The sequence below is a fragment of the Lissotriton helveticus genome, chromosome 9, assembly GCF_964261635.1.
Source record: "Lissotriton helveticus chromosome 9, aLisHel1.1, whole genome shotgun sequence".
NCBI lineage: Eukaryota > Metazoa > Chordata > Amphibia > Caudata > Salamandridae > Lissotriton > Lissotriton helveticus.
In genome coordinates this window covers 1,079,779,453-1,079,795,457 of record NC_136070.1, presented here as the reverse complement: position 1 = coordinate 1,079,795,457, position 16,005 = coordinate 1,079,779,453, and the positions used below count along the sequence as shown (strand labels likewise).

General features: G+C 48.0%; 1 protein-coding gene across 4 annotated transcripts in view; it reads left to right on the top strand.

Annotated features, from left to right (window-relative positions):
- The window catches only part of ARL6IP5 (ARF like GTPase 6 interacting protein 5), a 111,161-nt gene that overhangs the window by 44,365 nt on the left and 50,791 nt on the right, over positions 1–16,005 (top strand). Inside the window, exon 1 of one of the 4 annotated variants that reach the window (XM_078661473.1) lies at positions 8,040–8,278. The exons of 2 other annotated variants lie outside the window; for them this stretch is intronic. In XM_078661473.1, the coding sequence (XP_078517599.1) occupies positions 8,103–8,278 (176 nt within the window). In that variant the 5' untranslated portion in view covers positions 8,040–8,102. Of the gene's footprint in view, positions 1–8,039; positions 8,279–16,005 lie in introns of those variants that run through there. One more of the 4 variants, XR_013601123.1, reaches the window with a different exon arrangement.

Below are 16,005 nucleotides of genomic sequence, written 5' to 3'. Positions count from 1 at the left end.
TGAATCTACTTAACAATAAACCCATCATTGTCGACAGCGCAAAATCCCTTGGTGTCATACTCAACAAAAAACTCAATCTACTCCCCCACATTAATTCCATTGTAAAGTCTGCTCGATACCAACTGCGCCTTTTTTGGGGGATTCGTCGTTTCTTCCCGGAGCATGACCTTAAAACCCTGGTCCAATCGCTGGTTCTCCAGACTGGACTACTGCAACTCTCTTCTTACTGGCCTCCCCAAATCCCACCTGTCCCCCCCTAAATCTTTCTCCATTCAGCAGCTCGTTTCATATATTGGGCCAAAAGAAGCGACCACATCACACCCATTTTATCCACCCTCTGTTGGCTTCCCATCGAGGCAAGATCTATCTACAAGACCGCCTGTATCACCCAGAAAGCCTTGCACTCCTCCTCTCCTCGCTACCTGGCGAATAAACTGAAACTCTCTGGAGGCTCTAGAACATTACGTTATGTGGAAACCTATTGCTTGAACCTCCCACTTTGAAGAAGGAAAGGTCGATGGCCCAATCCTTTTCAGGCAACGCGGTGAAAATCTGGAACTCACTTCCGCCTCAGCTCCGGAACACCACCTCTTCCCAGGCCTTCAAAACCGACCTCAAAGCTCTCCTCCTTCAAAGACACTTCCAAACTTAATTCACGCCCTATTATCTGAAGTAAGTCCCTCCTTTATAGGAAATTCTGTTTTACATGACTAGAAGTGCCTTCCCAATGTGTTGTTGTGGTTTGAGAGTCTGCCATTTATTGCAGTAGTATACTTCTACTTCTATTGTGTACTCCTTCGTAACATGCACACGTCACTTTCCCTCTTGAAATGTATCGTTTACTACCTCTTCTATTCTGTTTGGTTTTGATACATGCACAATTGTCACCATTGCCTCATTTTTTTGTTTGAATATGTTTATTGCATTTTGTCAGTATACAACATCACACATATGCAGACAGGACTAATAAATGATGCTGTTGTGCAAAGTACTGTTTACAGGCCGTTACAGTCAATCACACTCTTGTGTAGGCATGGTAGCAAGGAGCAAGAGAGAAAATAACACAGTTAAACAGCATGACAGATACGTATAACACCAGCTTATGGGCAAAACATTGTTGTTCAGTGGAGGCAGTGCTCAACAACGGTGAAAGCAACATCTGTTTTGTGACTGCATATCCTAGACTTGTTCTGTACAGAGCTCAGGCTATGTCATAGCTGTGGAACCAAAGGAGTTGAGCACAGTAACAGTATATACCATATCCAAAGCTGCATTTTAAAACAATCAAATATAAAGAACAATCCCAAAGGTACAGGAAACGAAAGATCGGGTGGTGCCTAACAGCAAACATGTGTGTGTGTGTGGAGTCTTCGATGCAGGTGGGGAGTGGGGCCATAGTGCCTCGTGTCAGTGGTAATGTGCAATTCGTAGGGTTCATCTTGCGTGTGGAAGAGCGTGGGGGGGTTCTGTAAAAAAAAGGGGGGGCAAAGAGGGGGGGAGAGAGGGAGGGGGGATAGAAAGTTGTGTTAGGATTGACACTGGTGAGAAAGGAGCAACTGGTTATATAATACTATTCTGCAGACACACCTGGTGGTAGGTCACCAGGGTACTATCCCAGTCCAGCGCTATGGGGTATTTCCTAAGCCCTGCTGTCTCTTCCCGATGTAGCGCCACACTCTCCGCTCTCGCCCAATTATCCAGTGAGTTACGCCACTGTATCGCTTGGGGGGCACACTATGTTTCCAGCGCCTAGTGATAAGGCGCTTCGCCGTGATCAGCCCCAGATCCCAGAATCTCGCTTGGACTTTTATCTGCTTTGTCCTTTTAAATAAACCCAATAGGCAAGCTTCCCAAGTGTTCTGTAAGGTGCCCCCTGTCGCCTTTGCCAAGACAGTTGATACTGCAGTCCAGTAGGGCTGCAGTGAAGAGCACATCCAGAGGACATGTAGGAACTGCGCATCCACAAGTCCACATCTGGGGCACGCTGATGTAGTGAGCCCAAAGTATCGGTTAATTTTGTCCGGAGACAGATACGCCCGATGCACTATGTAGTACTGTATGATCTTAAAGCGCGCATTGCGCGGTACGTGTAAAGCCCCAGCTAGTACCTGTGCCCATTCTCTGTCAGTCCAATCACGGCCCCTGTCAGCCGTCCATTTGTCTCGCAGGCGCTGAGGGGAGAACTGTGTGTGCGTGTGTAGCGCTTGAGCAAGCCAATGTATTAGATGAGAACCGTTTCCCATCACGTGCAAGTATTGAATGAGCAGGTGTGTAGGTGGTTCCTCTGCTAATGGTCCCCAGGCCCGCATCAGTGTATGTAATAGCTTCGCATGAGTCAGGAATTGTCCAGCCGGTAGTCCCGTATTATCCGCTAGTGTCGCAAAAGGGAGCAGTGCAACCTCTACAAATAAATCGCCCAGACTGTCTAAATCGGCCGCACCCCAGCTTTCCAGTACAGGCGTCGTGAGCACTCCGGAACCCCAAGGCGTACCCAGCAGTGGTAGATTGGGCGCATACGGTCACCATTGCCTCATGTAACGTAACGTTTGTTCTTGTATTTTGAGTACCTGCCATTTAGTGCAGTATTATACCTCTATTTTTACTTTGTACACTTTTTTAACATACACACGTCACTTTTTTTTTTCCTTTTGTAACGTATCTTTTGCTACCTCTTGTATTTTGCTTGCTCTTGATACATGCACAATTGTCACTATTGTTTTATATAACGTAACATTTGCTCTTGTAACATGCTGACTTGTAATTTTTCCTCATGTCCCACTACTGTTTCTATTGTGAAGCGCTCTGACACCTTCGGGTAAAGTCTGCGCTATATAAAAAACGCATAAAAAACTCCAGACGTTTTACCATGTAATGTTCTGATGCGTGAGGATGCATTCCAGCCTACCCACGCTGTCGGAGTACGCTAGTATAAATAAATGGGCGTGGCCTCGACGAGTCAGTCGGGAGCCGCGTGGTAACTGAAACGCCGGCTCCTGTGATTTATGTAGCGTAGCTTCGCGCATGCATAGCGCGACATCCAACAACGCTACACTGGCGACGAGGGAGTGTCTTTGGACCCACTAGGTCATGTGCATAACCCCCACTGGGCTGAGTGGCGCTCTACCCTGAATTTCGGCCAGAAATCGTGAAAATTCGCATGAGGACCCAACAGTGGCCGACGGTGCCGAACCTGGGACACGAGGTAGGAGTGCCACCCTAGGGCCCCCAGAAACATTGCCCCACAAGAGCTCGACGGCAGGGGAGACGCTGCATTCAACCGTCCCATGCCCCGGGGCAAGCCCATGTCCTGTAGGCGTGTCCAGGCCCCTGTGATTTGGGGTAGACGCTCTGGGTGAACACCCACTGTGGAGGGGAAGGAAGAACACCAGACCGGGAGTGCACAGGGTGTCGTCCACAAGGCCTTCCGGCCTAATAGGGAAGAGAGAAATACAGCCTACGCAGCACGCTGAGCACGTGCCAATATGGCGTCGATTCCCGCCCTAGAGCCGTTCGTCGTCGATGGTGCCCCGTCGTCTCTTGCCCCGCGCTGGAGGGATTGGACTGATCGCCTACAGATATATTTCGAGGGGGCAGGCATGTCCAGAGAAAGGCGCAGAGCCCTACTGCTCCACCTAGGAGGCAAAGACATCCACCGCATATACAAAACCATCGTGGAAGCAACGCCAAAGACGTACCACTCACTACTGACCGCTTTAAACGCCCACTTCGAACCTATGGCAAACAGAGACTACGAGAGATTCATCTTTCGCCAAGCCAAACAAGAGGCCGAAGAGTCTCTGGATGCGTTCCATGGCAGGTTGAAGGAGCTAGCCAGCACGTGTCGGTTCCGATACGAGCAGGAAGAGATACGAGGACAGATCATCCAAGGATGCTACTCATCCAAGCTCCGAGTCACCATCCTCCAGGAAGACGGCAAGCCCCTTGCGGACATACTCACACTAGGCCGCTCCAAAGAGCTGTCACAGGCGAAGACCTCACACATGGAAGCAGCCCTACACCATCCCATCAAGACAGAACAAGTCCACGTGGCAGAGAAGGTGAATGCGGTGAGACCCAAAGTGAGGCCGACCGGAGAAAAGAGGCAACCGGACACCAAGAAGAAGGAGTGTGGATATTGCGGAGGCCAACCCCACCGCATGCAAGATTGCCCAGCAAAAGGGAAGAAATGCAGTGCATGCGGGTGGATGAACCACTTCGCAGCGGTGTGCAGGTCCACCAGAGTCAAGAAAGAGGCTGCACATGCGGTGCGAGAAGAGCCGGACAGCGAAGACATGGACGATGATACCGAAGAGTACCTGGTCCACTATGTGTTTGCAATTAACCAGCCACAAAGAAAGAAGCGCCGCCTCCTGAAGTGTCGCATTAAGATCCACCAACAGGAGGTAAAAGCGACTATCGATACGGGGGCATCCATTGAGCCGATGGCCGCCTATGTCTACCACCAGCTGGAGGCACTGGAAAAACAAGGCATCATAGAGAAGGTCAGCGGACCAACCCCGTGGGTGTCCCCGATCGTCGTTGCCTGGAAGCCAAAACAGCCCGGACAAGTCTGCATCTGCGTGGATATGCGCCTCCCCAATGCCACCGTGAAAAGAGAACGACACCTAATGCCCACCATCGATGATATCCTAGGGGAGTTGAATGGGGCAAGGTGGTTCTCAAAGATGGACCTCCGATCAGGCTATCATCAGCTGCCACTCCATCCAGACTCTAGATACATAACCACCTTCTCTACACATGTAAGCCTCAGACGGTACCGGCGCCTAAACTTTGGAATCTCAAGCGCTGCAGAGGTATTTCAGAATACCATTAAAGAAGTTCTCAGCGGACTCCCCGGAGTGCTGAATGTGAGCGATGATCTGCTGATCTACGCATCATCAATCGAAGAAATCCACCAGAGGCTGAGGGGAGTCCTCCACCAAACCAAAGAGTCAGGCCTTACTTTGCACCGGGAAAAATGCCAATTCCTGCAGAACAAAATCAGTTTTTTCGGATACACGTTCTCTGACCAGGGAGTAGCCCCGGGTCCGGACAAAGTGAAAGACATCCAAGAGGCCCCTGCCCCAACGAACATTTCGGAAGCTAGGAGCTTCCTGAGTATGGTAAACTTCTGTGGACGTTTCATCCCTGACCTCTCCAACCTCACCAAGCCTCTCCTAGAACTGACTAAGTCTACGACCACGTGGCAGTGGGGCCCAGAACAAGAGCAAGCATTCCGAGCATCGAAAGCAGCCCTGTCGGCAGATACCACTTTGTCATACTTTGACCCTGCGAAGCCCACCAATGTGTCCGTGGACGCTAGCCCCTATGGTTTGGGAGCGGTGTTGGCTCAACTTCAGAACAACAGAGAATGGGCACCCATTGCCTATGCCAGCAGATCACTAACCGAAACGGTGCAAAGATACTCGCAAATTTAGGGAGAGGCCATCGCCATTCATTGGGCTTGCAGACATTTTCATGTATACGTGTATGGCCACCATTTCACGGTGGCAATGGACCACAAGCCCCTTATACCTCTCTTCCAAGGGTCAGCGTCGAAACCGCCACCCAGAATTGAAAAATGGATACTCCAGCTGCAAGGATACGACTACCGTGTGGAGAACAAACCAGGGTCCACAAATCCGGCGGATTATCTATCCAGGCTCCCGCGAAAAGCCACCAAGGAGGAGAGAGAAGAAGCGGAGGACACAGAAGAATATGTCCGGTTGGTGACTGAACGATCACGACCCCTTCCTATGAGCCTAGCCGCCATCCTCGAAGCCTCAAAAAGGGACGAATGCACCCAACTAGTTGCGAATGCAGTCAAGTCAGGAGACTGGCGTGCCATCCAAGAGTCCTTGAGCAGAAGGACTCCCCAAGCCAGAATGACACTAGAATCCATCCTGAGGATAAAAGGAGAACTGTCCGTTGACAGCCAAGGATGTCTTCTACGAGGCCCCAGATTGGTTATGCCGACCAGCCTCACCCAGCAGGCCGTAGACCTAGCGCACAGAGAACACCAGAGGATGGTGAAAACAAAAGGCAGACTCCGAGCCAAGGTATGGTTCCCTGGCATGGATGCCATGGTTGAGCAAACGGTGAGGACTTGCAACTGGTGCCAAGCAGCGGGACAGGCGGATCGCCCCCACCCAGTGGTGACAGAAGAAAACCCCCAGAGACCGCGGGAATGCGTAAGCGCCGATTTTGGGCACCTCCCGGATGGACGCTATGCCTTAGTCATCATTGACGATTTTACCAAATACCCGGAGGTGGAAATAGTGGAAAGCCAGACAGCCACAGAGGTGATCGCCAAATTTGAAAAAACCATTGCCACTCACGGCATATATGAGGTGGTCAAAACGGACAATGGACCCCCCTTCCAGGGGCAAGAGTTTGCAGAATACCTAAAAGGTTGGGGGATTCGTCATCGCAAAGTAACCCCACGCTGGCCCCAAGCCAATGGGGAAGTGGAAAGGTTCATGCACACCCTCAATAAGACAATACGCATTGCACTGAAGGATGGGTCTCCCCTGGAAAGGGCGATTTACAGCTTCTTGAGAGAATACAGGATGACCCCTCACATCACAACAGAGGCAGCGCCAGGCACGGCAACCATGGGTCGAATAGTGAATGACACGCTCCCACACCATCCAACCTGGATCCCGGCACAGGCCAGCGAGGAGAAGACCCTAGCCAACTGGACTTGCTCCAATGATCAGGCCAACAGGCGGAGAGGAGCCAGGGAATCAAACATCCAGTTGCGAGACCAGGTGTATGTCAAGGATCGGTACCCGGGAAGCAAGTTCAGGCTTCCCTTCAAACACCGACCATGGACTGTCACCCGCCGGACCGGCACGATGGTGACCTCCCAGAGAGGAGCAGAAACCGTCACCAGAGATGTTTCATTTTTCAAGAAGGTCCATCTTGGTACAACTCCATGCCCCGGACCCGAGCCGGAGGGACTATGCCCGAATCAACCGAGTGAAGACCAGGAGGCAGACCAATGTCAGAATGATGAGGAAGATCTGATGGACCATGACACCCAATCCCTGCCCGCCACTCCTAGGGGTAGCCTGCCCAGCTCTCCCTCACCCAGGGGAGAGTACAACAACCTCGAGCGCAGGTCCCCGGAGGTGGCCCTGTCCAGAGGCGGACAGTCCAGATATGGCCTGCGAAGGAACCCGACCCCATCTTTCCAGCTGGCCGACTATCTGGTGTAACCATCAAGAACTGAGACTGGCAGACTCGTAACAGATCCATCGTTTTCTTGTCTACTATTGTTCTGATTAATTTTTGCTGTTTTAATAAAGGTTGGAAGGAATGTAATGTTCCGACGCGTGAGGATGCATTCCAGCCTACCCACACTGTCGGAGTACGCTAGCACTGACGCGTGACGTCAGACGCTAGCTATTATAAATAAACGGGCGTGGCCTCAACGAGTCAGTCGGGAGCCGTGTGGTAACTGAAACGCCGGCTCCTGTGATTTATTTAGCATAGCTTCGCGCATGCATAGCGCGACATCCAACAACGCTACATACCAGACGTATTCGCACATATAATAAAACTTCTAAAGGGGCAGTGCGGTATATGTGTATATATTCTTAAACAATATCATTGGTGTGTGTACGGAGCTTGTACGCGTTTCTAAATAAATGTCACTGAGTGCTCCTTTTCTTTTACATGGAATTGTATACATCTGCTTGCTGCTTTCACTCAGTGATTCATTAGCTAGTGGCTAAGTTATGAGGAAAGCAAATTTTTTCCACCATGCCCACAAAGTCAACAGGGAGGCTCCTGACGCATTCTCTCCATATGAGTGGTAGCATTCTAGAACATTGTAGGAAGCCGGTTGTAAACGAATCGTTTAATTACGTTTTCGATTTTGTGACAGAAGCCTGGCTAAGAATAAATCATAGTGCAATCTATAGTTAGCCATTGTGCTAACATCCACATGTGAAAAAGACAACGTGCAGTTCAGTGCGGGAATGTTGACCTCCCGCTCTTGCTTTTAGTCGCACCACTGACGCGAGACGCAAAAGTAATTTGAGTGGGCTGCCTCAGCTGAGTCCATTACAGTCTGTCAGCACTGCCACGGGGGAAACATGGACGTGCAGGTGGCTCCGCTGCGCGCTTGGGATGACTTCTTCCCTGGATCCGACCGCTTCGCCCGGCCAGATTTCAAGGACGTCTCCAAATGGAACAACCGGGTGGTCAGCAACCTGCTTTACTACCAGACCAACTACCTGTTAGTGGCGGCCGGGGTATTCGCATTGGTAGGGTGAGTGTGTTTTTCGCGCCCGCACGCAGCATTTTGCAGCTTCCGAAACATGGCGGCCACAGTACTTGCTGGGACTAGGGACTGCTGCTAGCAGTGTCCGGATGAGAGAGCCTGCCCCTGAGAGTCAGTCAGCAGGATGTGTATTTATATTGCACTTTTAAACGGTAGATGTGCGTGATTATTCCCACAAACGGTAGACATGTGGTATTTAACTCTTTAAATAAACAGGAGTTTATTATGAATACACGACACTAACCAAAACACCGTAGATGTGCAGAAGAGAAAAACATTTTCCATCAGGAAAGTTCAAGTATCTTGAATAGGACATCTGTCGAACAAACTGTTTATTTCGATCCTAATCATTCGGAGTTTAGATACAGTTACACCCAACACTCAGAAATTTTACAAACGCTACATGTTCCTATCCCTAATTAAACCTTCGACAGGAAACCCTGAAACTAACACACACAAATATTAAACTTTTGGTTGAGTGACGCCAATGAACAGGAAGCTCTATCGCTGTTGTCTCACTGGTTCTGTGTGAATTTGAATGGCCAGATGACTTGCTAAGCAGGCAAGGTGCAATAGTTAGATTTTTATTGAAAAAAAAATATTACTGGCAGCGTTGCAGATGAAGCACAAGCCCAGGATAGACTGCCTTGCCGGCTACAGGGGTTCTGTGGATGTATTAATATATTTACAACAAGAATGATGACAGCTATTGAGATAGCAGGCTGTCACAGAATATATAACATTTATAATGGGGATCAGAACTTCCTCCCCGCGCTCATGCCTAGTCCTAGTGATAACCTTATCTGGCTATGTATGTTGTAACCACAGTTACTGCCGGGTGCCGTTTGCGACCGCAGTTACTGCCGCGTGCCATGGACATGGGACACACCAAAAACTGACTGCAGCTCACCTGCACGTGACATGTCTTACTCTGCCTTATCTCCCATCCCCATTGGTCCCCCCAACATTCCACATTCTAGGGTACTCTGTTTTTACGGTTATGCTAACGTTATCTTGGGACAGTTGAACTGACCTGCGCTACTGCTCAGACGTGTATGGGGCTTTTGCATTAAATTTAACTTGAACCCTACCGTTCCTGCTTCGTTATTACAAGTGGCAACGAGGATGGGAGTGCATCTATAATTTTTCCCGTTGCATACCTTGGAGAAGTGCCCAGATAAACCACAAGAGGTACTTTTTCAAAATCTAGCAGGACACTTTTTAAAGTCAGCTTGGTGGGAAGAAGATCCACATCGATAACATTTCCTAACAGTGTTTTCTTGTTGCATAAACTTTATTCGACAATTAAGTCATAAAAGTGATACATAAAATACAAATTTTTACAATACATAAAAAATTACATTACCATTTAAATTTATATAAATATTTAAAACAAGATTAAACTCAAGAAGACTATTGCTGAATATATTATTTGTTTAAAAGTCAGTTAAAAACATTAATAAAAATACAGATTTCAGTATATGCAGTCCCAAAAATATTTGCTCAAGTTCAGTTAAGCGAATTGAGATACGCCCCCTCCTGTTCCAGTTAATTGTGAGAGGACTAAATAAGTTAAACTCATATTACTGCCGTAGCTGTTTCAATCGAATTACCCATGTCCATTTTAAAAATTTGAGTACTAAGAGGAAAGGGGTCCCAGTGTGGAGTTGAACTAATTACCACAGAATTAAATAATAGTAATACTGCACTTAATGGGTCTACAATGTTTTATTCACAGAGTAGACACAACTAGGATATAGTATCCAACATTAATCATTATAAAACGGTTGATTAGTGCCCAGGAGTAAGGGAGGTGGTAAGGTGAGGATTGTGTAGGTAGGGAAAAGTGACCATAAAATCAGAAAAATATCTGACACAATAACACATTAATTGAAATGTACAGAAGAACATAAATCAAGGTAGTCGCTTAGACATCACATGCCTCATGTAGTACATAAATGTCACAGTTGCGGATAAAGGGCTGGAATGCAGAAACCAGTTGTCGACGTTTCGAACCACAATTATGCAGGAATTAATGGAACCCTTGCGGCGGGGTCTTCATCAGGACGGGTGTGGGACTAACAACCTATTAATATCAATGATGGGTATAGATTATTAAACCAATTTAGATCAGACCGCAGTTAAATTAAATAAATACGCACACACTATGAAAAAGGGGGAGCATACCTATCTGTTCGGTGCTCTCCATCTTAATTATAACTCTGGAAATATCCATGAGAGGAGTATGATTGCCTGAGGAGTATGAACAAAAATTTCATACGTGATTTAGTTTAATGTGCTGTGAATAGAGAATGAATCCTATCATAGCATGAGCTATTTAATTACATTTGGTGAAACTTACATTTTAGTTGCAGCCAATCACGTTGGGGCGGGAATCAAAAAAGGCCCGGGGATGTTAGGCACTGGAGACTCAAAGATAGATCTATTGGCAAAAGGGGGACCGAATTAATAGACGCACCCAAAATCTAGCGCGGTATCGTATAGTGGATACCATCAAGTGCGGCTTACCAGAGATTTCGGTGTGGGTCCGGGTCGTCCCCATGAAGTTGCGAGGCGCGGCGATTGAATCAGCAGTCACCCGCTAGGGAGAGAGGACCTGCATTACCCATGTCCATTTTAAAAATGTGGCCATGGCTATAGCAATTGGGGGGCTTGGATCAGTGCATAGTATTCTTAAAGCCTCATCATGTCTACGCATGCCAATTAATTGGCAAATAGGTTTCACCCACCGTGATCGAGCTGCTACATATAAAGGACAAAAAAACAAGAGATGACTTATGGATTCTTGTTGATCCCTGCACCTTGGGCATTTGTCGTCCCACCCATTTTGCTGTGAATGACTTAGTTGGAAGGGTGCCTACTCTAAGTTGAAAATAGAGCTTACGATCATACTGCTTCCCTACGGCATCCCAGTACTGTTCCAACTTCGGGTGTTCCTTAAAGTCAAGAAAACGACCTGTTAGGTGAGAGGAAAGGCCCTTTGCGCGTGCTTTTGAGTTGACCATCTCCCAATACTTGGCCTTCATTATATTTTTAGATGGAAATATCGCATTTATAGGATCATCCCATAATTCCCCCATACTCAAGCTTACTAGCAGGGATCTAATTGCCTTCATCCAATATATTTTATGGAAGGAATCTTTTTCAATTATTTCCTTTAGGCCCCAGGCGTAATGCTGAAGTTCCTCGGTCGTCCATATCCTACCCCAATACAATAATGGTCATAGAGAAGCTAGATCTTGGACAGCTTTCCTACCCAGGTCCCACAGCAATGGTGTCAGGGGGGTACTTTGCGGGACACTGGTCGCTTTTCTCAAAAACTCATTTTCCGCCAAGGTCAAGCTTTTTAGGTTTTCAAACCCCCAGAGTTCAGACCCGTAGAGGGCCGAGCTTATCACCTTCGCCCCATAAATCTCCAAAAGTGGGCTGATTGGTTTCGACAATGAGGTTTTAAACCTTTTCAGAAGGAGTCCTGCCTGCTGGTGATGTTTTAACGTAGCCAGATCTAATTGGCTAGTCCAGCACATGTCCCTCTGGAGGGTTACCCCCAGTTATGTAAAGGCATCAACCCTCTCCAGCGAGGAATTATTCATATATATGCTCCCTCTGAATGGCTTAGAAGACCTAGAAAATTTATGTTCAGTAAGAACCATAAACTTTGTTTTGGCGGTATTTATTTCTAGTCCGCGATCCAGACAAAAATCCTCGAAAAGCGCCGGAGGGCGCGTTGTAGCCCACTTGGTGTTTTTGAGATTATCAAGGTATCGTCCGCGAACATGAGGATTGGCACTCGCTTGCCAACCATCACTGGGGCTACGGTCGGGACCAGGGAAAGAACAGGGTAGGCGCCATAATGCAACCCTGCCGCACTCCTGCTCAACAGGGAAGGTTTCCGTAACCTCACCCTGTCGTCCCCACCGAACCCGAGCAAAGGTGTCCTCATGCAAGCGAACGATTAGACTTAACAACTCAGGAGCCATCCCCAGCTCTTCCAGGACCCGCCATAACTTATTACGTGGCACCAAATCAAAGGCCACCCTCAAATCAACAAATACGGCATATAATGTCCCTTTCTCCATAACCACAGACCGCCAATAAAGAATAATAAACCGAAAAACCTGGTCTATCGTGCTGGTCTTGGGGCGAAAGCCAGCCTGGAGGTAACTCAAGATGTTCCCTTCTTCCATCCAGGCCTGAATTGTCCCCAAAAACATGCCGGCCCATGATTTTCTGAATGGAATCAATCAGGCTAATAGGCCTATAATTGCCTGCTAGCGACTTGTCCCCCTTTTTATATACAGGCACAATTTCAGCTCCTTTCCAGGAGTGGGGGACAGGCATCCCTTGGGCTATGGCATTTGCTAGATGTGTGATATAAATTCGCTATCTTTTCTTGTCATTTAAAAATAAGTCAGCAGGGACGCAATCCATGCCCGGGGCGCGTCCCTCAGTTACTAAGTCTAGCGCCCTGTCAGCATCCCTTAAGCTGAAGGCAGCGTCCTTATAAAATTTTATGACAAATATGCCCTCACTTACGCCCTCTGCTCCCTTGGCGTACTGTGGCTTAAAATAATCGATCCATGAGCTTTGGGCGACATTATTTTGGGGACTATCATGACACCCACCCCTGCCCCATTTAAAAATATCCCAAAATGATTTCGGGTTTTTGGACGCACACGCCACCTTGAGATCCTGCCACTTACTCTCTTCCATAGCCTTTTTGCAACAAACTGTCTATGCCTATAATTACATCGAGCCACTTATACTTTGCTGGGATCCTTAGTTTTTAATGCTAGGCCCTAATGCCGTTATCATATGTTTTATTACCCATCCTGTCTGACAGTATTGGGCCATTGGCAGCCCTCAGCCGGTTCCCCATACAAAGACCCTTCAAGTGCATCACGGCCTCTGTCCATTTACTAATAGGATTTAACTCCAATTGCGGAACCCCCCACCTAGAGTCCTCTTCATCCGTTAGATTCAGATCATCGAGTCCAAGTGGTTCGAAAGTTGTATTAAAATCTCCTGCAATCAATGGGAACACATTAGCTGGCAGGGCCTCAATCAAAACTTCCAGGGCTGTTACAACATCATATTTTCTCCCTCCTGGTAAGCCCCTGGCATAAACATTAAAAATATCAATTTTTAAGCTAAACGGGAAGCTAACTCTCACAGCAAGAATATCACAATTAGACACCGGGAGAAGTTGTATATTGCATTTTAAGTTCTGCCTAACCCATATCACCAGGCCACCTAGCGGGCGATCTACTTGTTTTTTAATAGCAGGGAAATAAAAATTCAAGTAACCCAATCTAAACACAGGGTCAACCGACCAGGTCTCCTGAAAAAGGCAAATATCAAATTTGTCGATAAAATCCAACCAATGTGGTGAAGCTAGTTTGGGACCCACACCCGCCAGGTTCCAGGATATGAATGTAGTCTGACACACTGAACTCTCGCAACTGCCAGCACTCTCAGCCCCCAGTACAGAAGAAAAAGGCGCCAAGTGTACGGTGCTCAGATCCTTCAACAGTGGATCTAGTCTACTAATCTGTGTGGTATCTGTACATTCGTTATGTTGCCTATGCCCTACAGTCCCTCCATGGGAACTTCCATGATCACTCACTGGGCCTATACTCCTGTCCACTTCATCTTCAATTCCTGATGTTATACTATCCCTAGTGCAACAGTCCGGCGCTTGTCGTCAATCACAATCGCCCAGCCCTGATAAAGCATCGAATCTGTTAAAGAGACTTATATTCCCTAAGGCGCAATGGTTCTGCGCCTCGCCCAATGGAACAATATCCCTCTGTGGGGGTTGCGGGGATGCATAAAAGTTAGACAAGGGTAGTGTTTGGGTCAAGGGCAATAATTCATTTTGGGGCCAATTGCAAATGTATTTAACACATCTCCAGTCCCTAAAATTAATAATAATACAGTCCCCCACCACAGACTTAGGTCTCCTACCCACCCAATTCACTCTCCTTGCAAACAGAATTTCTGCACCTATGTTAGTCGGCAGTGGGCGATTAACATTAACCCAAAAGGTACATTTATTCTTAAGGTCCATATATGACTCCCTTTTCCCCTTTTCCAGTGGTGGAACCCCCACCAGGACCACCACATAAGGGTCTGATTCTGGAGGGAGATCTATGTTGGGTAGAGTAGATGTACTATGTGCAAGGGGCAATTTGGGGATTGTGTGATCTTCAGCAGCAGGTCTACTACCAACTGCTTGGTGTGGCCTGTCCCTCTGGGCTATATATTCGGTCCCTGTCGATTTAGTAGTTAGAGATACATCACGGGGCACCGAAGGGGCTTTCTGTGCGGTACTAATGCCACCTTTTGGTGCAACAGTGGAATTAGAATTAACAATACATTGCCCTGTAACATTTTTCTGCATGCAAATTGGAGCACTGTTCCGGTTTACCACCTGCGTCTGAACTGATGCAAGTGAAAGTTCAAGGCACACAAGTCTGTTCTCAATGGAATCCAACCGATCGTATATTGGGTGACATATCTTCTTGAGCGTACCTTCCAGTCTTTTCCAGAACAACAGGCCCAAATCAGCTAATGCCTCTCCCCGCCCCACAAGCTTGTTGGCTTACCCCCTCTTTAGCAAGTAATGGCGTTTGTGTGGGACTAGTAGATGTCCTTACGGGGGAGTCTTCACTAGAAACATGCATGTTGCCAATTTTTGCTTTTCTTCTCCCTACTTGCATTTGTGCCCCCGTACGTTTCCTTTTTGCTACCCCCGTCACCTGCTGTACAGGTCCTAATTTGGCATGGCTGGCTGATCGAGTTTTAATATTAGGCGAAGGCACTCTCGTTACAATATTGTGATTACCCATGTCCTTGGAGCGATTAGAGCTTGTGTCCAAATTAACCACTGGCTGCGATATATAGGTTCTCTCATCCAGTATGTCCTGGTGATCCACCTGCTGGAGGACTGGTGACCTAGCCCTCACCAGACTTCCCAATGAGGATCTCTTATCAAAAGGGATTTCGAGAGATTGTCTCTTTTCTGTGAGTTCTATATCTTTGGCCAAAGCTATTAATACTCTGATGAGAAAACTGTCCAAAGTACCCATTAGTGATCCTCCAGTGGATTTTCTGCCATTCCCCCCAGAGATTGGTGAAGTTGCCATGTTTTTAAGAACGAGACTAACCACCTTCTACTTCTGAATCACAGTTGCGACCCAAGCCAACTATTACACACAAAAACTGGGATACTGCAGCTCACTGACCTTGGGTGCCGTTGCTGATGTTAGGGGGGTGGCCCGTCCCGTCCTTATCCGTGCTTGATCGGGCTTAAACGGGACTGCCCTTGGCCCGGGCTTCGCCCGGCTCGTCCCGCCGGGCGGGACTATAGTGCTGGATGAGTACACCTGGGCAGGGCCTGGCGGGAGGGCGTCTATCTCCCCCGCTGACTTCTGGGGAGCGTAGTTCTCCTCCTGGTCGTAGCCCCTCTGCTGCTGCCGGTAACAAAATGCCAAATGCGAGCGTTTCCCGCAAAGCGGGAAACGCGAGAGGTCAACAAAATATCAAATTGGGGAACGTGGTTCTCCTCCTGTTCGTGGCCCCCTTTGCTGCTGCCAGAAACGCAAAACCAATTGCGAGAGTTTCCCGCAAAGCGGGAAACACGAGAGGTTTTCAGGCTGCACTTGGGCAGGGCGTGGCGGGAGGGCTTCTAT